General features: G+C 36.5%; 1 protein-coding gene across 6 annotated transcripts in view; it reads right to left on the bottom strand.

Moving 5' to 3' along the window:
* LOC5578948 (disheveled-associated activator of morphogenesis 1) overlaps positions 1-26348 on the bottom strand; it is a 573726-nt gene that overhangs the window by 346993 nt on the left and 200385 nt on the right. For 2 of the 6 annotated variants that reach the window (XM_021852534.1, XM_021852533.1), the window contains exon 1: positions 4555-5632. The exons of the other annotated variants lie outside the window; for them this stretch is intronic. In XM_021852534.1, coding sequence (XP_021708226.1) covers positions 4555-4602 — 48 coding nt within the window. In that variant the 5' untranslated portion in view covers positions 4603-5632. Of the gene's footprint in view, positions 1-4554; positions 5633-26348 lie in introns of those variants that run through there. 6 annotated transcript variants of the gene reach the window in all.

Here is a 26348-nt window from a genome sequence, read left to right on the forward strand (position 1 = left end):
TACATAATTAGATACTTCAAGTTCAGAGCTTTTTATATTGGTGCGCCGCGCCCAGAAAATTGCTAAGGATGCCACGATCCGTAAAAGTTTGGGAACCTCTGCTCTTAGCAGAAAAAAAATCTCAAAATGTAATTTTTTCGGGGTAGTGGCGCTCGGAGTAATGACATTCGGAGTAGTTGCGTTCGAGGTAGTGTCATAGAGTCAACAAAAACTGTTCCCCGAGACAACCATGAAAATGCAGAGGTATACTCGGTCTTTAGAAACAATGGATGTCACCCTCGCTTCCCCGATGACCGTAAGGACGTGGCCGGCACCGTTATTGACTCTGTCATGTTAGGTATTCTAGAAATTGTACACTGGAAATGGTATGCTACTCCCATGCTCCATCTGTTGGTTTCTTGGGAAATTTTGATTGTTCAGGTCAATCACGGAGTAGCAACTACGAAATTGTACGGTTATCTGTGCTCAGGCTCATGCTCATTAGACCTGTTCATATTTAAAAAAATGTCTGGAAATCTACCGGTCAAGCAGAATTCGGAATTCTCATGCTAAGAACAATGTCTGGTCAAATTTTCAGCTTATTTGATAAAGATTTCAGTATGCTTCAAGTTGAAAATGTGGTTTTGGGCTTATTTCAAGGTTTGAAAAATCATAATTAGCATGTGGAAAATCAAAACCACTTGCTATTACCACTATTTGAAAGCTAATTCTATTATGTTAAAGTTTGTCGAACACGCTAACAAGATTAAATTGAGTTTTAACATTGTTTGATCCAAATTTGTACTCCGCTGTACCCAGAAATTACAGTTTTCTCAATATACATGGTATATAAAACATGCATTGGTATTATTTTTTCAGGCCCTAGTCAACGGGAATCAAACATAATACTTTTATGAATTCATTGACCATCAAAAGATTACATGTTGCTAAAGGCAATAAATTACAATAAATGCCCAAAGATCGAGCACCGCATCGGAAACTGATGATAGTTAAATCATGCATGACACATGTACCGGAAACGAATGAATTGAACAAGTTAGCATTGCTTTTTCTTTCCTAGTGATGATTGTTTTGATCGCATTTCACTGATCATTTAGAACGATTTGAAAACAATCATCATCATCGACTGAGAAAAGGCAGTGCTAACGTGTTCATTTTTTGTATTCATTGAAGCTCACGGTGGTGCTCTTGGCTCACCCACAGTGGATTTACAAATGTGCTTCATAATTACCTATTTTTTACAATTTATTTTCGTAAGATAAATGGTTACTTTGAACGGGATTGACTTTTAGATATGCATTGTCATGATGTCTGTAAATTAAAAATCCGAAAATTTCATGCAGGCATGCTGTTCAGTGAAAACAATTCCCAAAAAAAGAGATTTTCTAGAACCTCGAGATACAAACCTCAACCAAACTATGTTAAAACTTGCTCCAATCATAAAATTGTGTTCGGCAAAAGTTCGTAGAATTGGATATACTACTATTTAGAAGTATTTCCGATAAATTTTGATTTTTCGTTCGGTAGTTATGATTTTTTAAAGCTTGAAAATAGCCCAACAACACATTATTGATTTGAAGCACAACTAAATTTAGTCTAAATTGAGTGAAATTTTGGTCAGAAGTTCATTTCGCAATGAAAAATCAAAGTATTGGTTGACTGGGGAGTTTCCAGACATTTTTGAAAATATGAATAGGTCTAATGCTCATGCTCAGATGTCAGTCGAATCTATGACAAACGGTCGAAAGTTAAAACGTCGGAAGCACAAAGGATCAAATGACAAATGGTCGAAAAATTCAAGATCGCAGAGGAATTAAAAAAGGGATAAGAGGTTGGAATTGTTTTTTATTTGCAAAGAATAAAGGAAATCATTTTCAACTTCTCACTTTCGACATTCGGCTCAAAACTAAATTTTTCATCACACAAAAAAAAAACATTTAAATGCTAGAACTCGTTAGAATTTTTTTCTATCTATCTTCCTATTCCTTGATGCACGATGAGTTATATTGTTGTTTGAATAAAGACATATTTTGCTACAATTTAGCTCAGTATAGAAGGAACATTGGTATTGTATGAATCGATCCTTCTTCAACTTTTTCTTGAGCAATAACTCTAGATTCTAAGTGAAAGACTCCAAATAATGGTTTGGGAAATCTGTCGAAGATTCTTCATCTATTTCTCTAGAAATTATTCCCCAACTTTTGTTAGAGACTGTTCCAGAAATTGTGCTAGAATTTCAAGGAATTTCCTCTGTGGTTACACCAGACATTATCTCTGGAGTTTTGCTCAAATCCGAATTTTTCTCAAGATAAGCTAAAATCAAGTAAATATTTTTTTAAACGATTACAGAAATGGATCATTGAAGGCAGTTTTTGTCAGTGCCCACCGCATCAAAACAAAGGCGCCACTGTATATGGCATTGCTATTCTGTCAAACACACAATGCTACGGTGGCGCTATTTATGCTTTCCATAGCGGCCGTTTTGGTTATTTTAATAATCCATTTCTACGCAAAATTCTTTTATGATTCTGCAGATTTTTTCAACATTTATTAAGTTTTTTTTTGTCCAGAATTCCTAAATAATTTGTCGTGGAATCCCTCCAAGAATATTTGTATTTTCATAAGATTTGTGTTCAAATTGATTTTTGTAGAAGAAATATTGCAGAAATCCTTGGAGGAAGTCCTGTTGGTATTACTATATGATTTTATTAAAGAGTGTTTGGAATAATTCTAGGGCTGGTTGCGGACAGACAATAGAATAGTAGGGACTAAAATTTTCAAAACAGTTGTATCAAAACACGAAATTTGAATTGAAATTGAAAAAAAAATCCTAGAAACGGAAATAAAAAACTTTTGGCATTTCCAGATACCCTGGACCAGTTTCAGTGGAATAAGTTTTGGCAGAATTTTAACAAAATCAATGGATAAATACCAGAGATTCTGGTGGAATCTTTAAAGATCAAAAATTCAAAAACTAAATAAGGGATCGTACGAGTGAAGTTACTGTCTGGCACATTTCTAAATTTCTGAAACTATTTCAAACGAATTTACCAAACAAATGTCTTACTAAACATTGAGACATAATTAAGGAGTATTTTTGAATCGATCTATGGCGAATTCATTGAATAATTTTGGTTGGATATACAAGAAGCTACAGATTACCTCCTGAAGGAGTTCTGTTAACCTTTCAGTCGTCGCGCGGTTTGCCACCATCAGAACCACCGCGCTGCTATTGTGAACGGAAAGCGAAGTTTTTTCAAAGGTGTTGTACAAAATACAACAGCACGACGACTGAAGTGTTAAAATTTCTAAAAAAAAAATAGGTCGGACATCCCTGGTGACTTGCTGCTAAAGATTACGCCATAACTATTCGCTGATTACGTCCTGGATTTCGGCCAACTTTATTCGACCAGAAAATGTAGTCTAAAATCGATTCTAAATCCGAATTTTTATTCAGAATTTTCATCACAAATTTCGGTTAAAAACAACTATCATCTTAATCATCTAAACAGTTCGCCTCCATTCTATGATTCTTTAATTTTGAGATTAGAAAGCATTAGGATAAAAGTTTAACTAATACTACGTTCAGACTAGAGCTTATATTAAGTAATATAGGCTTTCTTGACATCAGATATCATACATCTAGTTTTCACTGGAAATAACAAGTATGAAATTTGATATCAAGTTAGCCTATATTACGTAATATCAGCTCTAGTCTGAACGTAGCTTTAAGAATAAAGAAGACCTATAAAACATTAATTTCTTGCTGTTTTGATTTGAGAAGATAATGAAGAGAAACTGATGAATATGTTCTTAGTAAAATCTCCTTTGAAATATTGACAAAATAGAATTCAAACGATTTCTATATTGATCCCCTGAAAAACTCTTGATGCGAGTCCCACCAAAAGTATATGCTGAAATTTCTCAAGCAACATTGTCTACTTGCAAGTGCCTGTCGAAAAATTTCGTATTATATTTTTGGAAGCGCCCTGAAGAAGTTTGAGAACTAGAAGGAAAACCTTCTGGTGTATTCCGTTCAAAGAGGTCTTGTCACAGGATCGACTTGAAATTTTTTGAGAAATTGTTTACTTTCCAACAAGAGCGCAGCATTTTTAATGCTCAATATCTATCTAAAACTAAGATGATTTTTGAAGACCTAAATTTGACATCGCTTTTAATTTAATGAAAATTTTTAAAATCCTACGAATCCTTTAGATTTTTTAAAATCTAAGGGTGCTAATGAATTTTGACTTTCGAGTTTTGAATATTCCTATTCACAAAAGATCAATCTATGGTCGCAGTGACAATATACCCAAAAGGAAAAAAGAATTCCTTTTCATCGTTAACGTTCGTACCTGAAACATGTTGTAGCTTTCCAAAGTTCGAAAACCTCAGAGATCTTTGTTGATTAGGATTTACTTTAATTGACAACACATGTCACATTCAATATAACTAATAGATCCCCGATCAGTAGTTGCCCAGTTATCATACTGTCGATCTTAAACGACAATACCGCCCAATATAAGCAGCCCTCGCCACCCTCATCGAACGTACCGTATTGATTTTCTCCATCAAAACTTCGAAGTTGTTTTTGCTGCACATTGTTAGGCCGTTGATCTTTCACTTTTCCCCCGGAGATTGAAGTAGGCGCCCAGAGTGTAATTCGCCCTTTTGAAGTATTCCGCCGACAATAGACGCCTGCTGCTTTTCGCCACTGCCACTAACTCCACACGTCACCGAAATCCAAGTAGGCTTCGATAACACCACAGAAAAAAAAAACGGTTGCCTGTTTACCGTTGTCCACTACTTTGTTGCACGTTATCTTATTTATTTCCGTCGCTTGTCCGCCGTCTGTACTGTATAGTCTGTTTCGACACAGGAAAAAAGGGTCAACGTCGCTGTCGACGGAACGACATTTCAACACGATTCTTCAAAACACAAAAAAACCTTTTCGTCCAAGCGGTCACTGTACGAAAAAAAAAAAACACCCAGTCCAAACTGTTACCATCCTTGGGCGAAGACAAATCACTTCGATCGTATCGGTTTCGCCTCTCTCACACACGCGAGGCCCGGTCGAAAATTTCACATTCTTCTCGCTCAAGATTGGATCACGTCGCTGACTCAATCGATTAGACAACACTCACTGGTTGATCACTTTTACTTTCCGTTTGATATCGCGCCTAGCAGCGGAAGAAGCGCATCTTTCACTCGAACTAGGACCGTCACAGAAACTCCACAAACATCACTTCGATTTGCATTTCACGTTTTATTTTTCTTCCACTCTCTTCGGTCGCACAAAGTATCGATTTTTTATGGGATTTTATGCAAATCTCACTAATCACCACACACGCGATCGACCGCCTCCTCAAAATATCTCTGAATAATTATCATATCGCACACGCGACTTGCGAACAAGCCAATTTCACAAACAAAGCAAGCTGCGTGATCTCGTCGGCGGTTGACTTTTGACAGCTTTTTCACATCTCATCTCCTCTCCAGACGAGAAGGTAAACACTCGCGACCACGCGCGACGAAAAACAACGCGAACAGAAAGGAAGCTAAAAACTCGGCACTGGGAGCGGTTCCAACTGCGATGGTAACTCTAGCGCTGACCACGAACGAATGGCGAGACGGTTTTCGGTTCCGCGGGCCGTAGGCTACCACTTCACCGATCAACGAAGGTGCACGCGTACAGGTGTTTTGCCCACCAGACGGAAAACATCAGTGGGGAACTGTGCAACGACGACGACGATTGTACCCACTCGGATTGTAGCCGACCCGACGCCGCACGAGAGAGAGGGCGAGGGTGTTCTCTGTTTTGGTTCGGATGAACTTGCTTTCTCGCGGCAAGACGTGAGTTCCGCGTGGGAAATTTGTGATTGTGGAATGTCAACAACAACTTCCAAGTGTTAACTGGTGATAATTTTTATGAGGAAGAGCGTGAAAGTTGTGAATATACAGTGAGTTAAGTTCTGTCATTTCTGTCAATTCTGTCAAATTGTCAACTCTGTCAATCTAGTTCTAACAAGTCGTTCAGTTCGATTCCTGTTCTGAATCGAACTGCTCGACGCTTCCGCATACTTTACCCCCACGCTGCGAAATTTTTCGCTAATTCACGCATTTGTTTACATCGTCGTCCATCTCACATTTTGAAACCAGTTTTGCGGAATCTTAATCTTCAAAATCTGGTCGCAAATCATTAGCATTTTCAATGGTAATTATCTTCTCCACCAGCGTGCGGCAACAAAGTTTTCACTTTCGTTGAGTTACCGCAATGAGCGAAGGAGAAACACAAAAGGGGAGAGCGAAACTTTGCTGAGAGAGGATGAACCTTCGCTCGAAGAGAGGCGTCGAAGTTTCTCAAAACAGCATCCGACCGACTGGGGATCTTGTTTTGGCGAATGACCTTTTCGGGCTGTGGTGTGCCGGGAGTATAATAACAATGCGTCGTCGCGGCCCTTCTTAACTCCAATTTGAGATGCATAGATCGCAAGGCGAGGGTGAACCAAACTATTAGGTTGGTATTGTTCGAAGATGGCTTTATTTGAGTTTGGCGAGCAATTTTGCACCTAATTATACACGAACAATTTCACGTGGAAGGCAATTATTTGTCTATAGAGGTAAACATGTACGAGGGAAATAAGCCACTTGATGATTCAATATACAGAATGTTATCATTTCGGTAGAACAAACTATTTAAACGTGTCCTTAATTAACATAAGGTTCATAAGAATCTGAAGATAGTCACGAGGTTTCCACTCGCTATTTTATTTTATGAACAAAAAACAAATTGCTTTTCATGGGCTCAAGCGCCTCAGAGCATTACGAAGCCAGTTTCATTATGTAACTAAATTATTATTCGTAGCACATTATTCTGTATAATTTGGTGTACAGTACGATTTGTTTCGCTTGTCCTTACCGGTACTACAGAAGGCATAGTGAGTAATCAATTGCAATAAAGGACTACAAAGAAATATTTAGTTGGTGTAGGATTCAAATCAGTTTAGGATAAACCAGCATACAACTATGTCACAGAATAGTTTACGATTTTCCGGATTCTTTGTTTTACCGTATTTTAGCTGCTGCATCTCGAGCATTCCTGTTTATAGTTATGATATTTGCTGGTCTTGAAAGTTCCTGTGTAAATTAAACTAATGAGCCATTAACAGTGAAGCTCTGCAAGTGCTACCAAGGGAAGGTCACGATGGTGTTACACGGGGTTTTCAACCGGATTATTTTTGTTAGATTCTACATGTCGAAATATGTAAAACTCCAAAGCCTTTCGGGTGATGGACCAATGCACAGTGGGACGGATTGGGGTTTTAGGAGGAAAGATGGAACTCACGCCTTCAATTGTGATTTTACGTAAAAATGATATTCTACAAAGTTGTTTCTATTATAAAAACAATTTTTTTGTTCGGAACGAAAATTAGGGTGACCCTTTGTAAAAAAAGATAACCATCAAAACTTTTTTATTTTAAGGAATATTGAAATAGTTTGTTCTACAAAGTTGAAGATCAGAAAATTTCAAGTTGATTTGACAAAAAAAGTTTTTTCCTAGCTCTAAAATTGACCGTTTTAGAGCATTTTTCGCTATTGATGTAGGGTGGCCCTTCGAAAATAGGTTTTTGTGTGTTTTTTTTAGATTTCTCAGCAGACAACTTTGCTCCCTTCATCTTTAGAGCTGATTGAGACGCATGTTTTGAGGTCTGTACAATTTTGTAGGTGTATAGTTATAAACATTTTTCATATAAAACAAACGTCAAAAGAGTTCAGCAATAAAAATCAGGAGAAAAGTCTTTTGAAAATAAATTCTAAATTTACCACACGGTTGAATCTCCCGGCATGGCTCCTCCCAAACATCCAAAAACTTCTGTTTTGGGATTTGTCAGGCTTTTTGGGAAACATTCTGATTGGAAGTTACGAATGCTTAATTGCTGCAAATCCGTTTACAAGTAATTTGTCCACCGTAGGAGATAGATCGTATCTGAAACGGTATATTACTAAAGTACGATTCCTGATTATGACGCTGACTTTCAAGCCTAGATTAAGGAGAATAACTAAATGCATTATTTGATCATGTTTAGATGTTTTGACTAATTAAGGCTATAATTTAGAGCTAGTTAATTTGAGAGTTCTTTTAAAAATCTGTTATTAACGGTTATTAACATATGAACCAGTCATATCGTTTGCAAACAGATCCACCGAAGAATAATACGATTTTTATTCACATTTTCAAGCTATCGTCATGTCAACACATTCTTTTTCTTGTTTTCCCAGCTAAACCAACATATAGAAAATGTTCTTTTTTTGTTATTAAGAAGTCTTTAACTTTTCATCAGAAAAAAAAAAGTATCAATATTCTTTTTTTTTTTAAATTGCGTGCCCGCTGGAATAGATCATACTTCTCAGGTTATTGTTGTTAAGAGCACTTCCACAGTTTTTAACTGAGAGCTTTTTTTGCCATTTTTGTCATTTTGCATTCGTGTATCGTATGTATTAGTATCGATGATACTTTATGTCCAAGGAAGTAAATTAAATTTTCATTACGAAAACACTCTTGTTTCTATTTGTTTCCATTAGCTATATCTTTTGTGTTTGCGTTTCAATTAGCTCGAAAAGTGATGGGAAGACAGTTTTGCTGAGAAACTTGAAATAATAAAAATAAAACACAACAACCAATTTTTGATGGGCCACCCTACATCAATGGCGAAAAATGCTCTAAAATGGTCAATTTTTGAGCTAGGAAAAAACTTTTTTTATTAAATCAGCTTAAAATTTTCCGATCTTCAACTTTGTAGAACAAACTATTTCAATATTCCTTAAAATAAAAAAGATTTGATGGTTATCTTTTTTTACAAAGGGCCACCCTAATTTTCGTTCCGACCAAAAAAATTGTTTTTATAATAGAAACAACTTTGTAGAATATCATTTTTACGTAAAATCACAATTGAAGGCGTGAGTTCCATCTTTCCTCCTAAAACCCCAATCCGTCCCACTGTGCAGTGGTGTAGCCAGGAGGGGCTCTTAAAGGGTCGATTTTGTACGAATATGGTATTATTGAGTCAATTGAAAACTTGATAAAAAGATTTTTCTCAGTATTTATTACGATAGTAATGAACAGAATTGACATTAATGTATGTTTGTAAAGTATTTTTATGCCATTGGCGTAACTAACATGAAATATGGACACCAAATCGAATTTGGTTTTAATAGAATAGTATACCAACAAGAAACCCATCTTGATTGCACTTATGGCATGGAAAAAATACATTTAAAACATACATAAATGTCAATTCTGTTCTCTATCATCACAATAAATACTAAAAAAATATTTTTGTAAAATGTCCAATTAGCTCAATAATATAATATACATCAAAATTGCCCCTTTTAGAGCCCCTTTTTGAGATATCGGTATTCAGATTCCAAAAGATCGATATCGGAAGGAAAGGATTCAGTGAAGAAGTATAGACAGCAGCACACAATAGTAAGCTTAAGTTTGTAAATTGTTTTATTATAAAGCAAAGCAATGTAAAAAATGTGCTCAAGTTTACCTAGTTATCCAGATTTTGTGCTATAAAAATATTTTACGTATGACAAACAAAGAAAGATTGGCTCAGTAATATCCTATAGCGTTTGAGCTTGTTGATTTGATAAACTTCTGTAACATGTAATAACAGTTTGAAATTAGCAATATTTCGATATGATTAACAATATTAACATGACTCTTAAATCTCTCTAAACCTATTGTCTTTGATGGTTATGCCTCGAAAAGTGCGTAACTCTTAGTTTTGTCGATTTTATGATTCAAAACTCCGTCCAAGTTTTGATCGTATATTCCTGCCGATGATCATGGTAAATGAGAGAACCATTAAATTCTCACTGATTTCCATTGAATTCGTAAACTAATACCTTCAAAAGGGCGTAACTGCAAAACAGGCTCTACGATAACGTCTGGCGAGTACATAATTGATGGAAATTTTTTTTCCGATAATAACGGTCTAGGGAGCAATCGTGAAATAGTTAGAGTGTAGTCTGCAGCTGCGAGTTAGGTACTGTGCAAAAGGGTTGGACAAGAAATGGTCAACAAAGGATTCCGCTATCGAAACTCCTTAAGCAGTCCACAGTAGACACGATTTCGTAACACCGGTAACGCCTGCCAAGCAAATCAAATGGAACTGTCACTTTTCCGTGCGGATAAATGTTCCGCTCAACAGGCCTTTTCATGAGAAAGATCCGTCTATGCATTTGTTTACATCGGTGGGCAAACACGGGATTGTCAACTTCGTAGAAGAACTTTTTATTTTTTGTTCTTTATTTTAGTGTTTTTCAACTTACAGCCAGTTCAAAAATCAATAAAAGAACTGTCAAAGTACTTCAAGATCAGTTGATTTGAAACGTCTCGTAAAATGGCCTTTCCACAAATTGAAGTTACATTTCGCTCCTGAGGGATCTGCTGTCAAAATTACTTTGGTAAAAGCAGTTTTTTTTTCTTGAGTGCTTTTCTTGCCGGCAGTACGCTGGAGTACACGGAGAAAACAAAGAACTCAAAAATAAGTGTTTTTCTATACTCATAATTGAGTAAAGCAAGTCGAACTGAAGAAGTGGGTCATTTTCATTCTGTCAATTACATACATACATTCAACCCAACCTTTGAGTTCTCTAACGAAAACTTAATTTTAATTTAAAAACAACTTGTTTAAAAACATACAGTTCTTTTTTTCATATTTTGTGTAAAACTATCACAGCTTTCCAATGATGCTAAAACTTTTGAAATCGTTGGTTGCGAACACCATGTAAATTCAGTTTTGCCGATAAAATCCAATATGGAGGCTGAATTCAGTATAGCCGCCAAATAATTTTATTTTTGCAAATGAAGCTCCTCAAAAGCTTTTTTGATTCTAACTACAAAGAGGTCCATCAATTTGACCAACCGAATCAGGGTATCGTTTACAGAAATGAAATTCCCTGATATTTCCAGGTTTTGGCAGGTTTAACAAAATAATTCCAGATTAAAAAAATAATCTTATATCAAATAGATAAAAAACTTTTGACATAATAATTTGTATTCAACTGTATTTAAAGCTTCCAGATTTTTTTTAATGTATGTTGAAGCTATTTCAAGTTGACGGATTTCACGCCAACTCGACACGCGATTGGCAGCACCCCTTCAGAATTCAATGAAACTTTCTGAATGTCAAAAGTATGTGAAACTAAGATACTTTGCATATTTTGTTTTTTCAAAATCGATCGAGACTAACATTTGGAAAGGGTCAAAGTTTTTTTTTACTTTTTTTTATAAACCCGTATAACTCAAAAAACAGTAAGACCTACAAAAAAGTGTTGTATGGGGGACTATCGTAAAATTTCCTGATGTTTTAGAGAAAAATATTGAAAAAATAAAAACATATTTTCTACACTGAAAAAAAAAATATTCAAAACTTTAAAGTCGATTTAAAAAAACGGCCACTTCAGATTTTGATCATCCTTAAGCAAAAATTTTCGTGATTAAATTTACTAAAAGTCGTCCATACATTGCAAATTGGGCATATTTTAGAGAAAAAAGTTTTGCTAACATCGAACTGTTTAAGTCCCAAAGTTTTTTTTTTACTTTTTTTATAAACCCGTATAACTCAAAAACGGTAAGACCTACAAAAAGTGTTGTATGGGGGACTAACGTGAAATTTCCTGAAGTTTTAGAGAAAAATATTGAAAAAATAAAAACACATTTTCTACACTGAAAAAACAATATTCTAAACTTTAAAGTCGATTTAAAAAAAATGGCCATTTCAGATTTTGTTCATCCTTAAGCAAAAAGTTTGGTAATTAAATTTACTAAAAGTCGTCCATACATTGCAAATTGGGCATATTTTAGAGAAAAAAGTTTTTCTAACATCGAATTTTTTAAGGTCGAATGTTTTTTTTAACTTTTTTTATAGACCCGTATAACTCGAAAACGGTAAGACCTAAGAAAAAGTGTTGTATGGAGGACAGTCGTGAAATTTTTTGACGTTTTAGAGAAAAATATTGAAAAAATGAAACCACATTTTCTACACTGAAAAAAAAAAATCAAAACTTTAAAGTCGATTTAAAAAAACCGGCCATTTCAGATTTTGATCATCCTTAAGCAAAAAGTTTAGTAATTAAATTTACTAAAAGTCGTCCATACATTGCAAATTGGGCATATTTTAAGGAATAAAGTTTTTCTAACATCGAATTTTTTAAGTCCCAAAGTTTTTTTTTTTACTTTTTTAGAAAAAATATTGAAAAAATAAAAAACATATTTTCTACACTGAAAAAAATATGATTCAAAACTTTAAAGTCGATTTAAGATCCCTGTTTCGATGACCCTTTCCAAATGTTAGTCTAGATCGATTTTGAAAAAACAAAGTATGTAAAGTATCTTAGTTTCACATAGTCTTCACACCCAGAAAGTTTCATTGAATTCTGAAGGGGTGCTGCCAATCCCTTTGTCGAGTTGGCGTGAAATCCGTCAGTTGGAACATTATCAAAACTTAAGTTTTAATCAACTAATTTGTATTTGATCTTGAATATTTATCATTTTTATATCGTTTGTAAAAGCTCTGATCATCACTGTAAAATGAACGGAACTTTCAAGTGCGTCAGTATACTTCATCCTTAAAGTTCATTTATTACTGCGAACTCGTGCGAAAACAAATTATACACTATTCATTGTTGGTCCACGTTCAGTGAAGAAACCTCAAATAGAATCCATGGATTGTTTGTGTACTCAAACAGTTAAACAGGCGAAAAATAAAAAAAAAAATTATGTTTGTGAGAATATTCTACAAGAAAATTTACGTTTACAGCTGTTTTCTAAATTGTATTCATAAAATTGTAATCATATAAACTGCAAAATAGGCTATTTTTTAAAATATGTTCAATCAGTTTATTCAATCGTGTTAATGTTACAAAAGTAATTTGCTGCTTATTTGAATAGGTATATTCCCATCTAAATAAATACAAATAATCCATAAAACTTGTGAATCGGTTTTCTTGAAAAAAATCCATGAACATTATTTTTCAATTTTTTTTTCTAAAAGACGCAATTGACCTTCGCGGATTATTTTGAAAAAAAATCTGTGAAATCTTTAGAAGATCACTTGCAGTAACAACTGGAAAATTCAGTTGAAGGATTAGTGGAAATTTTCCACTAATCCTTCAACTGAATTTTCCGGTTGTCCACTGGAGAAATATCTAAGGGGCCGTCCACAAATGACGTAGCATTTTTGCACTGATTTTTTACACCCTCCTCCCCCCTCGTAGCATTTCGTCACAAATGCTGATACCCCCCCTAGGAAAATACGTAGCATATCAAGAAACCCCCCCCCCCCCCCGTTTTTTATTTGTTTTCCTCAGCGATTGGGGTAAAACGAAACATTAATGTCCAGAAATTCAAATTTTGATATTAATTACTGACTGAAATGTCAGGATAATCTGACGAATGATAGTTTGATATACCGTTGCGCTCAAAAATCATTTAGAAAACAGATAAAACTACCTTATTTTCTGTTTAAGTTACATAACTGGTTCGCAGTTTAAATTTAATTCGGTTAAATTAAGGTTAAATTTGATTTGTAGTACTTTTGATATTGTTTAAACCTTAAACAAGTTCAGATTGATAAATCTAACAGCAATGAGTATTAGTTCAAAATATAATAAACAGAAATTTTGTTATATTAGAGGATTTTCTTAAAATTTTTCGTGCTTACGAAACAGATTTCAGTGAATATGATCATCAAAATATCTTAATGTGTTAAGGATTTCCGTAATTATTCGCTAAATTCAAACCAATTCAGCAAACTAGATAGAAAAAAAATAACAATTGTAATATATGAAATTAGCGATTTATATATACAATCAACTTTATTAGTATTTAAACTTAACTTCATCATCGTCACCTATACTGAAATATTCATACACAAATTTAAGACAAATAAATTCAAGTGCACTATCTTTATTGGGAGAATTTGTAAAGATATACTGGAATAAATTTGTAATGAACAACCTAAAAGAAAATAAAATGCATGAAAATCCTGAACATAATGGTAAAAGAGGATTCTGGTACTCCTGTGAATATTATCCAGATTATTATCCAGGCTGTTCCATCAAGATTATTGATATTTAAAAACGAATTGATGAGTTGACTGAGTGGAGATCTCCTGCAACACTTAAATATTTTGTTTTACTATAAAAACGTTAAAATTTACCTTAATGAGCATAGTATATTCTTTTGGAGAAATAAAGCTCTAACACAAAATGTTAATTAAAGTAAAGCTGTTGATTCTATGTCTTGTTGAAAAAAAAAAACAGTTTGTTCCATGTCAATCTAGCATTGATTTTTACTTATCTTTTTATATTATTAATTAATAAATAAAATAGTTTAGACACTTACTTACTTATTTGGCTTTACATCAATTATCTTGATAAAGCCTCGCCAACAATATTTCGCCAATTCCCTCGGTTCATGGCCGCTTCTCTCCATCCTCGACTGTGACCCACGCTCTCCAGGTCCTGGTGTACCTGATCAATCCACCTAGCTCGCTGCGCCCCACGCCTTCTTGTTCCGACCGGATTCGTGGCGAACACCATCTTTACAGGGTTGTTGTCCGGCATTCTTGCAACATGCCCTGCCCAGCGTATCCTTCCAGCTTTAGCTACCTTCACGATACTGGGTTCGCCGTAGAGTTGAGCGAGCTCGTGGTTCATCCTTCGCCGCCACACGCCGTTCTCCTGCACGCCGCCGAAGATCGTCCTTAGCACTCGGCGTTCGAAAACCCCAAGAGCTTGCAAGTCCTCCTCGAGCATAGTCCACGCCTCATGCCCATAGAGGACTACCGGTCTTATGAGCGTTTTGTACATCGTGCATTTGGTGCGGGGGTGAATCTTTCTTGACCGCAGTTTCTTCTGGAGCCCATAGTAGGCACGACTTCCGCTGATGATGCGCCTTCGTATTTCCCGACTAACATTGTTGTCAGCCGTCAACAAGGATCCGAGGTAGACGAACTCGTCCACCACCTCGAAGGTATCCCCGTCTATCGTAACACTGCTTCCTAGGCGGGTCCTGTCGCGCTCAGTTCCGCCAACCAGCATGTACTTTGTTTTCGACGCATTCACCATTAGCCCGACTCTTGTTGCTACGCGTTTCAGGCGGGTGAACAAATCTGCCACCGTTTCAAATTTTCTCCCAATAATATCCATGTCGTCCGCGAAGCACACAAATTGTCCGGATCTCGTGAAAATCGTGCCTCGACTGTTAAGTCCGGCTCTCCGCATGACACCTTCAAGCGCAATATTGAACAACAGGCACGAAAGTCCATCGCCCTGTCGTAGTCCCCGCCGAGACTCGAACGAACTGGAGTGTTCGCCCGAGATCTTCACGCAGTTTTGCACACCGTCCATCGTTGCTCTGATCAATCTTGTGAGCTTCCCGGGAAAGCTGTTCTCGTCCATGATTTTCCATAGCTCTATGCGGTCGATACTATCGTATGCCGCCTTGAAATCGATGAACAAATGGTGCGTAGGGACCTGGTACTCACGGCATTTCTGGAGGATTTGCCGCACGGAAAAGATCTGGTCCGTTGTCGAGCGGCCGTCGATGAAACCTGCTTGATAACTTCCCACGAACTCGTTTGCTATAGGTGATAGACGACGGAAGAGAATCTGGGATAGCACTTTATAGGCGGCGTTTAGGATGGTGATTGCACGATAATTTTCACACTCCAGTTTGTCGCCCTTTTTGTAGATAGGGCATATAACGCCTTGCTTCCACTCCTCCGGTAGCTGTTCCGTTTCCCAGATTCTGACTATCAGCCGATGCAGACAAGCGGCCAACCTGTCCGGGCCCATCTTGATGAGTTCGGCTCCGATACCATCCTTGCCAGCGGCTTTGTTGTTCTTGAGCTGTTGAATGGCATCCTTAACTTCCCCCATCGTGGGAGCTGGTTGATTTCCGCTATCCGCTGTGCTGACGTAGCCATCGCCTTCGCTGTCCTGACCTTCTGTGCCTGTGTTCTCTGCGCCATTCAGGTGTTCATCGTAGTGCTGCTTCCACCTTTCGATCACCTCGCGTCCGTCCGTCAAGATGCTCCCATCCTTATCCCGGCACATCTCAGCTCGCGGCACGAAGCCTTTGCGGGATGTGTTGAGCTTCTGATAGAACTTCCGCGTTTCTTGAGAACGGTACAGCAACTCCATCTCTTGGCATTCCACCTCTTCCAGGCGGCGCTTTTTGTCCCGGAATAGGCGGGTTTGCTGTTTCCGCTTCAGTCTGTATCGTTCCACGTTTTGCCGCGTACCATGCTGCAGCATTGCAGCCCGCGCTGCATTCTTCTCCTCTAAAACCTCTTGGCACTCCTCGTCGAACCAATCGTTTCTTGAGCTCCGTTCCACATATCCGACAACGCTTTCGGCAGCGTCGTTAATGGCTGCTTTGACTGTCCTCCAGCAGTCCTCAAGAGGGGCCCTATCGAGCTCGCCCTCATCCGGCAACGCTGCCTCAAGATGCTGCGCGAGTTTAGACACAAATACAATATAAAATCCACATGACTATATAAATCTATTAAATTGCCAGGAAAATTAAAAATTTCTTAGAAATTTTTGAATTTTATAATATTGATGTTTTAAATGTATTAAAATGTTTTATCCTCAGATTAAAAATTCAGACAAAGAAGTTTGAAAAAAAAATTATCAATTTTTTCTACTTTTTAAGGAAATTATTCAAAATGCTACGTCTACAAGTTGGAACCCCTCCCTCCCCCTCGTCACACATCGTCACAAATTCGAAAAGCCTCCCTCCCCCCTAAAATGCTACGTCATTTATGGACGACCCCTAAGTGGAATAATAAATCTTCGAGCTGTTTAGTAGAATACCTAGATGAAAAAAACGAATTTAGTACTATACCATTTAATTCCACTAGAGTTTGTATCCTTATACATGTCGAGTCTAGTACACGACACTGAAGACGGCCTTACAGTTGAGGTCGAAATACGCGTATCTGTCAAAGGATACAAACTCTAGTGGAATTAAACGGTATAGTAATAAATTCGTTTTTTTCATCTACTTATCCAAGTGGAAAATTTTGAAAGTAATACCTGAGCAAATTACTGGAGAAAGTAACGTACTGGAGATAGTAAAATGTTAAAAAGCAAATTCTGCAGAAATTTTTCAAAATATTCTTTGAATATCTGGGAGAATTGGTAAAGGAATCTTTAGAACAATTTCTGGAGTGATCAGTCCCTGAAAGTACTCCAGATGAAATCTATGGAGAAATCAATAAGATAGGTAATTCCTGAAGCTTTTTCTCAAGGAATCTGAAATTAAATTTTTGAAAAATTAGTTGAAAAGTTTGTAACAGTGAAGGATTCTCTGGAGCCTGCATAATTTTGTATCAGAATTAATTGAAAGAATGATATGAAAAAGAGACTGTATTTAATTTTTATTTTTATTTAAAAATCAAGACTTCTTTATTTATTTAAAAATTAAGATTTTTTAGGGACATGCATTAAAATAGAGACCAATTCTCCGAAAAGTGACCAACTACCAGCTCTCAAATTGATTAATTAATTGTTTCGACATTTCAAATTGAAAGTTGTTTGAATTCCAGATTACTTTCCCAGAATCAGTTTTCCAGTTTTTCAAATTTTGATTAGTTTTTAAAATCCTGCAATGATCATTATTAAATTAAATTAATCATGATAGCGGCGCAGCCTATTTTTTAGGGGGTTTTAACGCGAAATTCCTTTGTCATAAACATATTCTACTATGAATTACTGCCTCAAAAAAATTTCCCTGATTTTTATCGAAATTCCCTGAAAATTCCAGGTTTTTTCCAGGTTTGATAAAATTCCCCGATAATTGAAGGTTTTCCAGGTTTTTTCCAGATAATAGAAACCCTGTGAATGATGTTTCTTTACTTACTTAACAGGATCTTTCGAGTGAGCATTAATTTGAACAATTTGAAAGACCAAGTGTAAATGATGGACCGGTCTCAGCGAGAAATACTCACATGTCATTGAAAGAACGAAATTTTTAGTAGTTCTAACGCAGTTTAGAACCATTTCACAGAGACTGTACAAAAGTCTTGTCAAATTTTGATTTTCTTGCAGAGTTACAGTTGTATTAAAAAAAAAAGCGGATAAAATCTCCTCAGTCTTCCCTTAGGTATTTCTTCCATGGATTTAGCTTGAAACTCTTCTAGTGATTCTGCCAATTGAACTCCTTCGACTTATCATTAGATTTTTTTAATGCATTAAAGTATGAAAATCATTGGAAGTACTCGCATACTCTCCGATGTACTGAAGACCCGCGGTTTCGACATTGTAGCGCTGCAGGAGGTGTGCTGGACAGGAGCATTGGTGCGAACGTTTAGAGGTAATCATACCATCTACCAGAGCTGCGGCAACACACGCGAGCTGGGAACAGCTTTCATAGTGATGGGTGATATGCAAAGGCGCGTGATCGGGTGGTGGCCGATCAATGAACGAATGTGCAAGTTAAGAATCAAAGGCCGATTCTTTAACTTCAGCATAATCAACGTGCATAGCCCACACTCCGGAAGCACTGATGATGACAAGGACGCATTTTACGCGCAGCTCGAACGCGAGTACGACCGCTGCCCAAGCCGCGACGTCAAGATCATCATAGGAGATTTGAACGCTCAGGTTGGCCAAGAGGAGGAGTTCAGACCGACGATTGGAAAGTTCAGCGGCCACCGGCTGACGAACGAGAACGGCCTACGACTGATAGATTTTGCCGCCTCCAAGAACATGGCCATTCGTAGCACCTATTTCCAGCACAGCCTCCCGTATCGGTACACCTGGAGATCACCTCAGCAGACAGAAGTATGAAAAAATCTGCAATTTTCACCAAAATAAAGTTTTTTTTACAGAAGTTGTCCATTAAGAGCTTCCTCAGGAAGTACCAAATGACTTCAAAAATTCACCCAGAGATTATTCTAAATTTTCCTAGAGAAATCAACAGAGGAAACTTAAGAATCATAGACTTTGTCCTAAAATAACAGAGTTCGTTTTCTAAATCCTTCTTTGAATCTTTCAGAGAATGTGGATATCTCTTGGAATGTCCAGCCTGAAATATCCGACTTCTTTTCGGAATCTACAGTTTTTGATCGAAATCTTCAGTTTTCATTCGGAATATCCAGTTGTTCTTAAAATCCACAATTACTTTGATAAGTACGAAAGTACATCTTTTGACATTTTCAAACATTCTTCCAAAATCTTTTGCCTTTTTCTGAACCACAAAGCTCTCCGATGGTTTCTTTTAATTTAAATTCATAGTTTTCCTTCGTATTTCGTTCGGCAATCCTCAACTTTTGAATAAAATCCCCGCTCTCATTGCGTAATTTTCAATTGACTTGCATTTCAAGTTCAAGTACACTAGCGTGGGAAGTAATAGGTGTGTATTGTTCAACGAAGACCACGGAAGAATTGGTTCGACGAGAAGTACCATAGAATGACGGATGAGAAACACGTGGCTACCCGAGGAGGAACAAATAACTCCCCAATAACTTATGCATACCATTTTTTGGTATCATACCAAAATTAGGTATTGTTCAGTTGTCAATACCTCAATTTGGTATTAAAATGGTATTGAAAAAAATCTTTAAAACAATTAAAAATACTTCATTGAGGTATTAAACAGCTATTGAGGTCTGCTGGAGGTATTGAACAACAATTGAAAAATTTCATTTTTATATGAAAATCCATCAAGTATTATTGAGGTATTACAATACCTGATCTAGTTATCAGTTTGGTGTTCGTAGAATATGCTTGAGGTATTATTTGAGGTATTTTACCTCTTATGCAGGGCTCATTCATACCTCATTCAGGTTGTAAGTATTGGAAATTATCTGGTATGGAATACCTCAATTTGGTATTCAGTAGTTATTTTCTTCTGCTCGGGTAGAAGCAAGATGTTGGCGTCCGATAGCCGTCAGAGCAGAGAGCGATACAAAGAAGCAAAAGCAGCCGAAAAACGGATCAATCACAAAAGGAAACAGAGAAGAGACAGTTATTGCTCAAACGCAAGAAGCTATGGAATAGAATGATATGCTACAGTTCTAGGAAAATATTAATGGCGTGTGGAGAAAAACATTCCCATCTTCCGTTATTTTAAGCGTATATTGTATTTCGACCACTCACTATATCACAGTGAGCCGTTAGTTGTGAGACGAATCATAACTGATTGCGACCAAAATGAAAATGGATTCGACGAACCGAGGCAACGATAAGTAATAATTTCATTGCATTATTTCCGATAAACGATCAAGATTTATGAAAATATTTTTGCACAATGCGAAAGCCGTTTTGGGGAAGAATTGTATGGCATCACTTGGAAAATTTCAGGTTCTCACTGTTTAAAGCGCAATACGATGGATATTAGCACATCACCCTTGTCAATTGTGGCCTCGTAAATTTGAGTAGAACATATTTTAACGTTAAGGTTCTTGGCTACTTAAAACTTCTCTGTATTTGTGTATACAAGTATGACAATACACAATCAAAAAGCAATGAAAAATTAGTGATGAACTCGTCAAGGGCGAAAAGCCGCTCAAAAGCAAATAATAACAATAAAAAATCAGTGTTGCCAAACTTCACTTCGCATTAAACCACACATCTCTCGATCCAATCACACAGAAAAGCGAAACCCAATCAATCGATTTACTAATTTTCGCATTGCTTTACACGCACTAATTGATCCGGTTTCACACAGTTTGGTTTCATTGTCGTCTTCCTCGCCATTATTGTAGTCCGTCGTAAAATCGATGGTACGAAATCCCCAAAACAAATCCCGAAAACTTATTCAAATAGACTCAAGTCAAAATAGTATACAAACTTACTTTATCGATTCTACGTGTTTCGCAGACGAAATTCTACACATTTTGCTCTTAACCAACTCGTTTTTTCACTTTTAGAACGTTTGATTTCCGGATTTACAAAACAACGAAAGTAAGATTTTCAACTTTCACAACCTAACCACTACTTTCGCCGCTCCGCTGTATGGAGAGACAAAGTGACTTAACCACGAATCAAAACAAAACACTACTTGAGTCGATTTTAGACTGGTACAAAAACGTCGAAAGTAACTGAATAAATCGGCTTATCATTTTGTAATAAATTTTTTGTGGGAAATAACAGGAACTCCATAGTTTTTGAACGCGAGCTTATTGTTTGTAAAATTTAAGCAATGTACACGGCGAAAAAATGTTAAAAAAGGTGATTTATTTTAAAACAGTTTAAGAAGACAGGTTGTGATTCTTCTGAATTAATTTTCTCAAAACCGCGTGGAAGTTACTTACGTCGATTTGAAAAAGTAATCGAGAAATGGCAATTTTTTGATCAATCAGCGCAAGTAAAGAATCAACGTAGTGGACCGCCGCCACCACCTAGACAAATAAACAGGTTCGTGTTTCGGCGAAAAAAAAAGAGAAAGATTTCGTTGTGACAGACTATTTGCCGGCATTTGAGCGTGGATTGGATGCGAGATTGTTTTTGATTTTTTTTTTTGTCGTTACCGAATTTGATGAGGAATGATGTGTGGAGGAGAAGATAAAAGTTCGGATTGCAATCGATTGATTGGTTTCAAGGCAAATGTCTCAATGGACGCGGTCAGCTTTTGTAGTTGGAATGGTATGGCCAAACGCTAATGAGCATTGTGAGAATTAGATTGGCAACTGATTCTGTTGATTATGGGAAGGTTTGATTGGCAACACTTCTGATGATGAGCATATTATTGTTTTCCGAGATAGCAAGAGTTTATTAATTTCCTTTATTAGTTTCAATTCGAAGATTATTTTAATTTTGCAGGTTCTGTGTTAAGCAACCCTATCAGTCTTCTTTGGTAAAACTAAATTAAGCTATTATTAACATTTTGTTAATAACATATTGCATTTCATTTGCTGTAGCAGTTCAGATTTTTTACAGGTGGGTTGATTTCACCTGATTTTAAGAGGAACAAAAAATGCTTTCAATTTACTCAACCTGACTTAACCTAAATATATAACGCATTAATCGTGAAAATAGAAGATTGCAACGATTTTTGTCTAAAATTATTAATTATTTTATTTGACATTTGTTCCAATGTTTCAACATTGGATATTCTTCTAACTCATTGGTACTATACCAGGGAGAAAGCTACAGATTGGCAAAAATGATTTTTGTTAATGTGGACCATCATTATGTTCAATATTACCTTTTGAAAATTGGTATAACCTTGCGATTTTTTCATTTTTCAGAAAAATATGCCAGCTGAAAACATTTGTTAAATATATAGCTACTATCTGGAAGTTTCTCGACGAGGATGTAAAAAATAAAATCATCACCAGGGATCTCATATTTATGATTTTATTTAATAATTGTTCTCACTACATCCTAATCAGCCCCCAGGAATTTTCAAAATCGTTCTCTTGATTGAGAATTGTTTCAAAATCCTGAGTAACTTGATTTTCAATTAAACTAGTGAGTCCTAAATTGAAATTGTGCGCGCTTTCAAATTGCATAGCGAGTTTTTGAGCTTTATTAAAATTAAAAAAAAATGTATCTACACCTGTTTCCAAATAACAATCAAACATTGAACTATTACGTACAACCTGCAATTAAATACTCGCACATAACCTCAAAACCCGGAGAAAGCCCTCGTGAACTCACATCTCGTAACCGGAGTAATCGCACAATGTCCGTCGCCATGACTCATCGGATATTTTTTGGCAGAGTCCCGCCGTAACCGGATTGAACCTGTCCCAGCGGACCTTCGAGGAAACTTGTTTGCCCCTATGTTTTTCAGTAGATTGGTGAAGGTGGAGGAGATTCGCAAAACAGTCGGTCGCCAAAAGTCGCCCATTGCCTACTCGAGAGAGGAGAGACTTGCCTTACGTAACTCGTCGTCTCCTCTTGCAGACACACGTGCTTATCAAATGAGAGAAAGTATCGCGAAGGAATCAACGGAGGACTCGACCCATGCAACACCACCGCGTTCACAGACAAATAGACGTAAAGCAGTTTCCACAGACCACTCATTTAATGATAATTGGGTTCTAAAATGTTTAATGAATTCTTGTTTTTATTTGATAGTACGAAAGAGCATGTTATTGCAACTACTTTAGCAAGTTTTCCAGCTCAAATAACCGCTATAACATTTTTAAACTTCAATTTTAAAAATGGTTCCAAATATGAACCTTGACACTTGTGATCTTGTTTGACATTCACTTTTTCGACAAACATGCCACAGGGCATATAGTTTTAACACTGGGGTTGTTCCTATCTGACATTTCGGAAGGGACACGGAAAACAAAATATACCTAACATTTCAGTTTAAGCCAAGGAATGTGACAAAATCTAAAAAAAATGTTTTTTTTTTGGACTTAAACCAATGAAAATCATTTAAAAATTGAGTAAACATATGTTTCTGCCCTAAACTTAAGCGTTTGGTACTAAAATTGAGACAGGGCTTTAGGACCCTATTTTACGCTATGTTTTAAATGCCACAACGAGAGGCAACGATTTTCGTCTTTTAAAGGCAACATAAATAACGTCACTCTGGTGAGTCAAAAGTCAACTAATACGTAATGCAGCCCACAGACGCTCAGACGGTTTGACTAACATAGACTCCGCCCTCAAGTTAGTCAAACCGATATATGTTGCTGCAACCGTTTGACCGACTGCCAAAGTTCGTTGCAGCAACACTATATTTCTTCGCATGTTTTGAATGATCTCGGCAAGTCTAGTGATTAAGTGATTGTTATTTTTTTCGAATTGTGTGGCTGTGGGGGAAACATTTCTACGATTTTTGGGCAATAGTCGTAGTAAGGGACAGCAGAATTTTCAAAATTTAAGTACCGGAAAAAATAAAAATTGGAGAGGAACCCCAAATTCCAAGAAATTCTAAAATTATGACGGGTCTCTGTCGGGAGTTATTCTGAACAGTCATCGATATGGAAATGGCTATGGTAAATTCTTCAAAGATTCTATCCAGAATATTTGAAGTTTTTTTCCGAGAATCCATGGGTTATATTAAGGATTCCGCCAGATATTCTTCCTGGGATTCTACCAGGAATTTTACCAATAATTCCTATAAAAATTTATCCACGGTTTCAACCATATTTTTTTCGGGGAATATTCTCCAGGAATTCCTTCAAAGGTTCTTCTACTAATCATTCAAGATTTCCTCCACTGATTCCTTCAAAGATCAATCCAAAAAATACCTCATTAGATTTCTGCAGTAATTTTTCAGAGCTTGCTCCAAGGCTGGCTCCAAGAATTTTTCCAAAGATTGCTATAGCAATTTCTTGAAATATTCCTTTAGTTAGTTCCAAGGAATCCATCATGCATTATTCATGAATCACATCACGAATTCTTTCAGATACTTCTCAAGAAATTCATCACCAGAAATTCCTCCACGGATTTCACAAGGACTTCTTTCAGGGCTTCCTCCTAGGACTCCTTCTGATATTCCACCAGGAGTTGCTTCAGAAATTCCAAAAGGAATTTCTTCATAAATTATTTATTGTATTTTTTCTACGGTGTCCAGGTTTACCCAAAAAATTCCAAATATATTCATAAATATATCAAATATATTCATAATTATATAAAAATTCCAAATATATCCATAAATATTCCAAATTTCAAATATTTCACCAAAAAATCCTTCACATATTTATTCAGAAATCTCCAGCGAAACTTCAGGAATTCCTAAACAGATTCAATAAGGATTCTTTTCCTACGATTTCACCAGGAACTCCTCTAGAAATGCTCAAAGAGATGGCTCAATGAATCCTTCCCAAGAAATTAATACAGGAATTCGATCAAAAATTCCACCAGGAATTGCTCCTATCAGAAATCTTACAGTGATTCTTCTAGCGATTTCCCTAGGAATACCTCCAAAAAATCCTTCAGCGATTAATACAAACATTCTTGCTGGGATTGCTTCAGGGAGTCCTACACGATTTTCGATAGAATTTCCTTCGATAATTCCCACAGAAATACATGTTGAGATTTACTCCAGGAAGTCTTACAATGAATTACAATATAGTGAATACAATACAGAATTTCTCCAAGGATTCATCAAGGATCTCCTCCAGGGATCCCACCAGGAAACTTTCAGGAATTCCACAAGAAAAAAATTTAAAAAAAATTCTACACGGAATTCCCCCGGGAATTCCTTTAGAGTTTCCGCTTGCAATTTTTTGAGATGTTCCCTCAGGTTATTCTCAGAGGATTCTTCTAGGGAATCTTCAATAAATTATTTTATATTTTTTTCCAGTGTTTCCTTCCAAGATTCATCCTTGAATCCCTGAGGGGACCCGAATGCCTCACCTGAGATTTTTGACGGAATTACTTCTAGAATCTACCAAAAATTTCTCCTAGGATTCTTCAGGGAATTTATCCATCAATTCCTTCCAGTATTTTTAGAAGGATTTTTTTTCCAAGGAATCACCCTTAGAGAATCCTGTAAGATTGCTTTAAAAGTTCTTCCAGAGATATATTAAGGAATTTCTCCTGTGAATTTTCTGAGAATTTCTGCCGTGATTTCTTTAGTGATTTCTCGTGATTCCGCCAAGGGTTCCACAATAAACAGTTTCATGAATTTTTCCAGTTTTTTTTCTTAAAAATCCTTCCAGGGATTCAATCTGAAGACATTCAGAGAAATGCTTTGTTTAATCTTCTTCGTTATGGGATCCTTGGAGATCATCTTGGCGGAATCCTCTGAGGATTTTTCCAGATGTTTTGTTTAAGAAGAGGATTTTTTGAATTCCCGGTAAAATCGCTGGAAAAATACTGGTGGAGTTTCTGAAAGAATTTCTAGTGGAATTCCCATGAGAATTTCAGCTGAAATGTGGGAAATTTACTGGTGGATTTAAAAATTACTTGGTAACTTGTAAAAAATATATGGTAAAATTGCCGGAGGAATTCCTGAAAACCCTAAGAATCGCTGAAGATATTCCGCGAGAAAAATTCCGGAAGGAATCTCTTGAGTAATTCCGCTAATAAAAATCTTTCGATATTAATTCCTTAAAGAATTTCGGGAGGCAGCCCTTGATCAACTCCTGGAGGACTCCCTTGAAGAATTCCCTAGAAAAACCCCTGGAAGGAAATTCTGGTAGAATCCTTTATTAAATTCCGGGAGGAATCCGTAGTAAACAGCCTGATGGAACCCCGAAAAACTCTAGAGGAATTCCTGAAGTAACATTTAGAAGAACTCCTGATAGAATTCCTGCCAAAACTTCTGATAGAACCGCAGAAAGTGTTCATGATGGTGTCCCATTAGGATTTTATAATGAAATCTTAGAAGTATTTCAAAAGCAATCCATGGA

The sequence above is a fragment of the Aedes aegypti genome, chromosome 3 (assembly GCF_002204515.2).
Source record: "Aedes aegypti strain LVP_AGWG chromosome 3, AaegL5.0 Primary Assembly, whole genome shotgun sequence".
In the NCBI taxonomy this organism is placed as follows: Eukaryota; Metazoa; Arthropoda; class Insecta; order Diptera; family Culicidae; genus Aedes; species Aedes aegypti.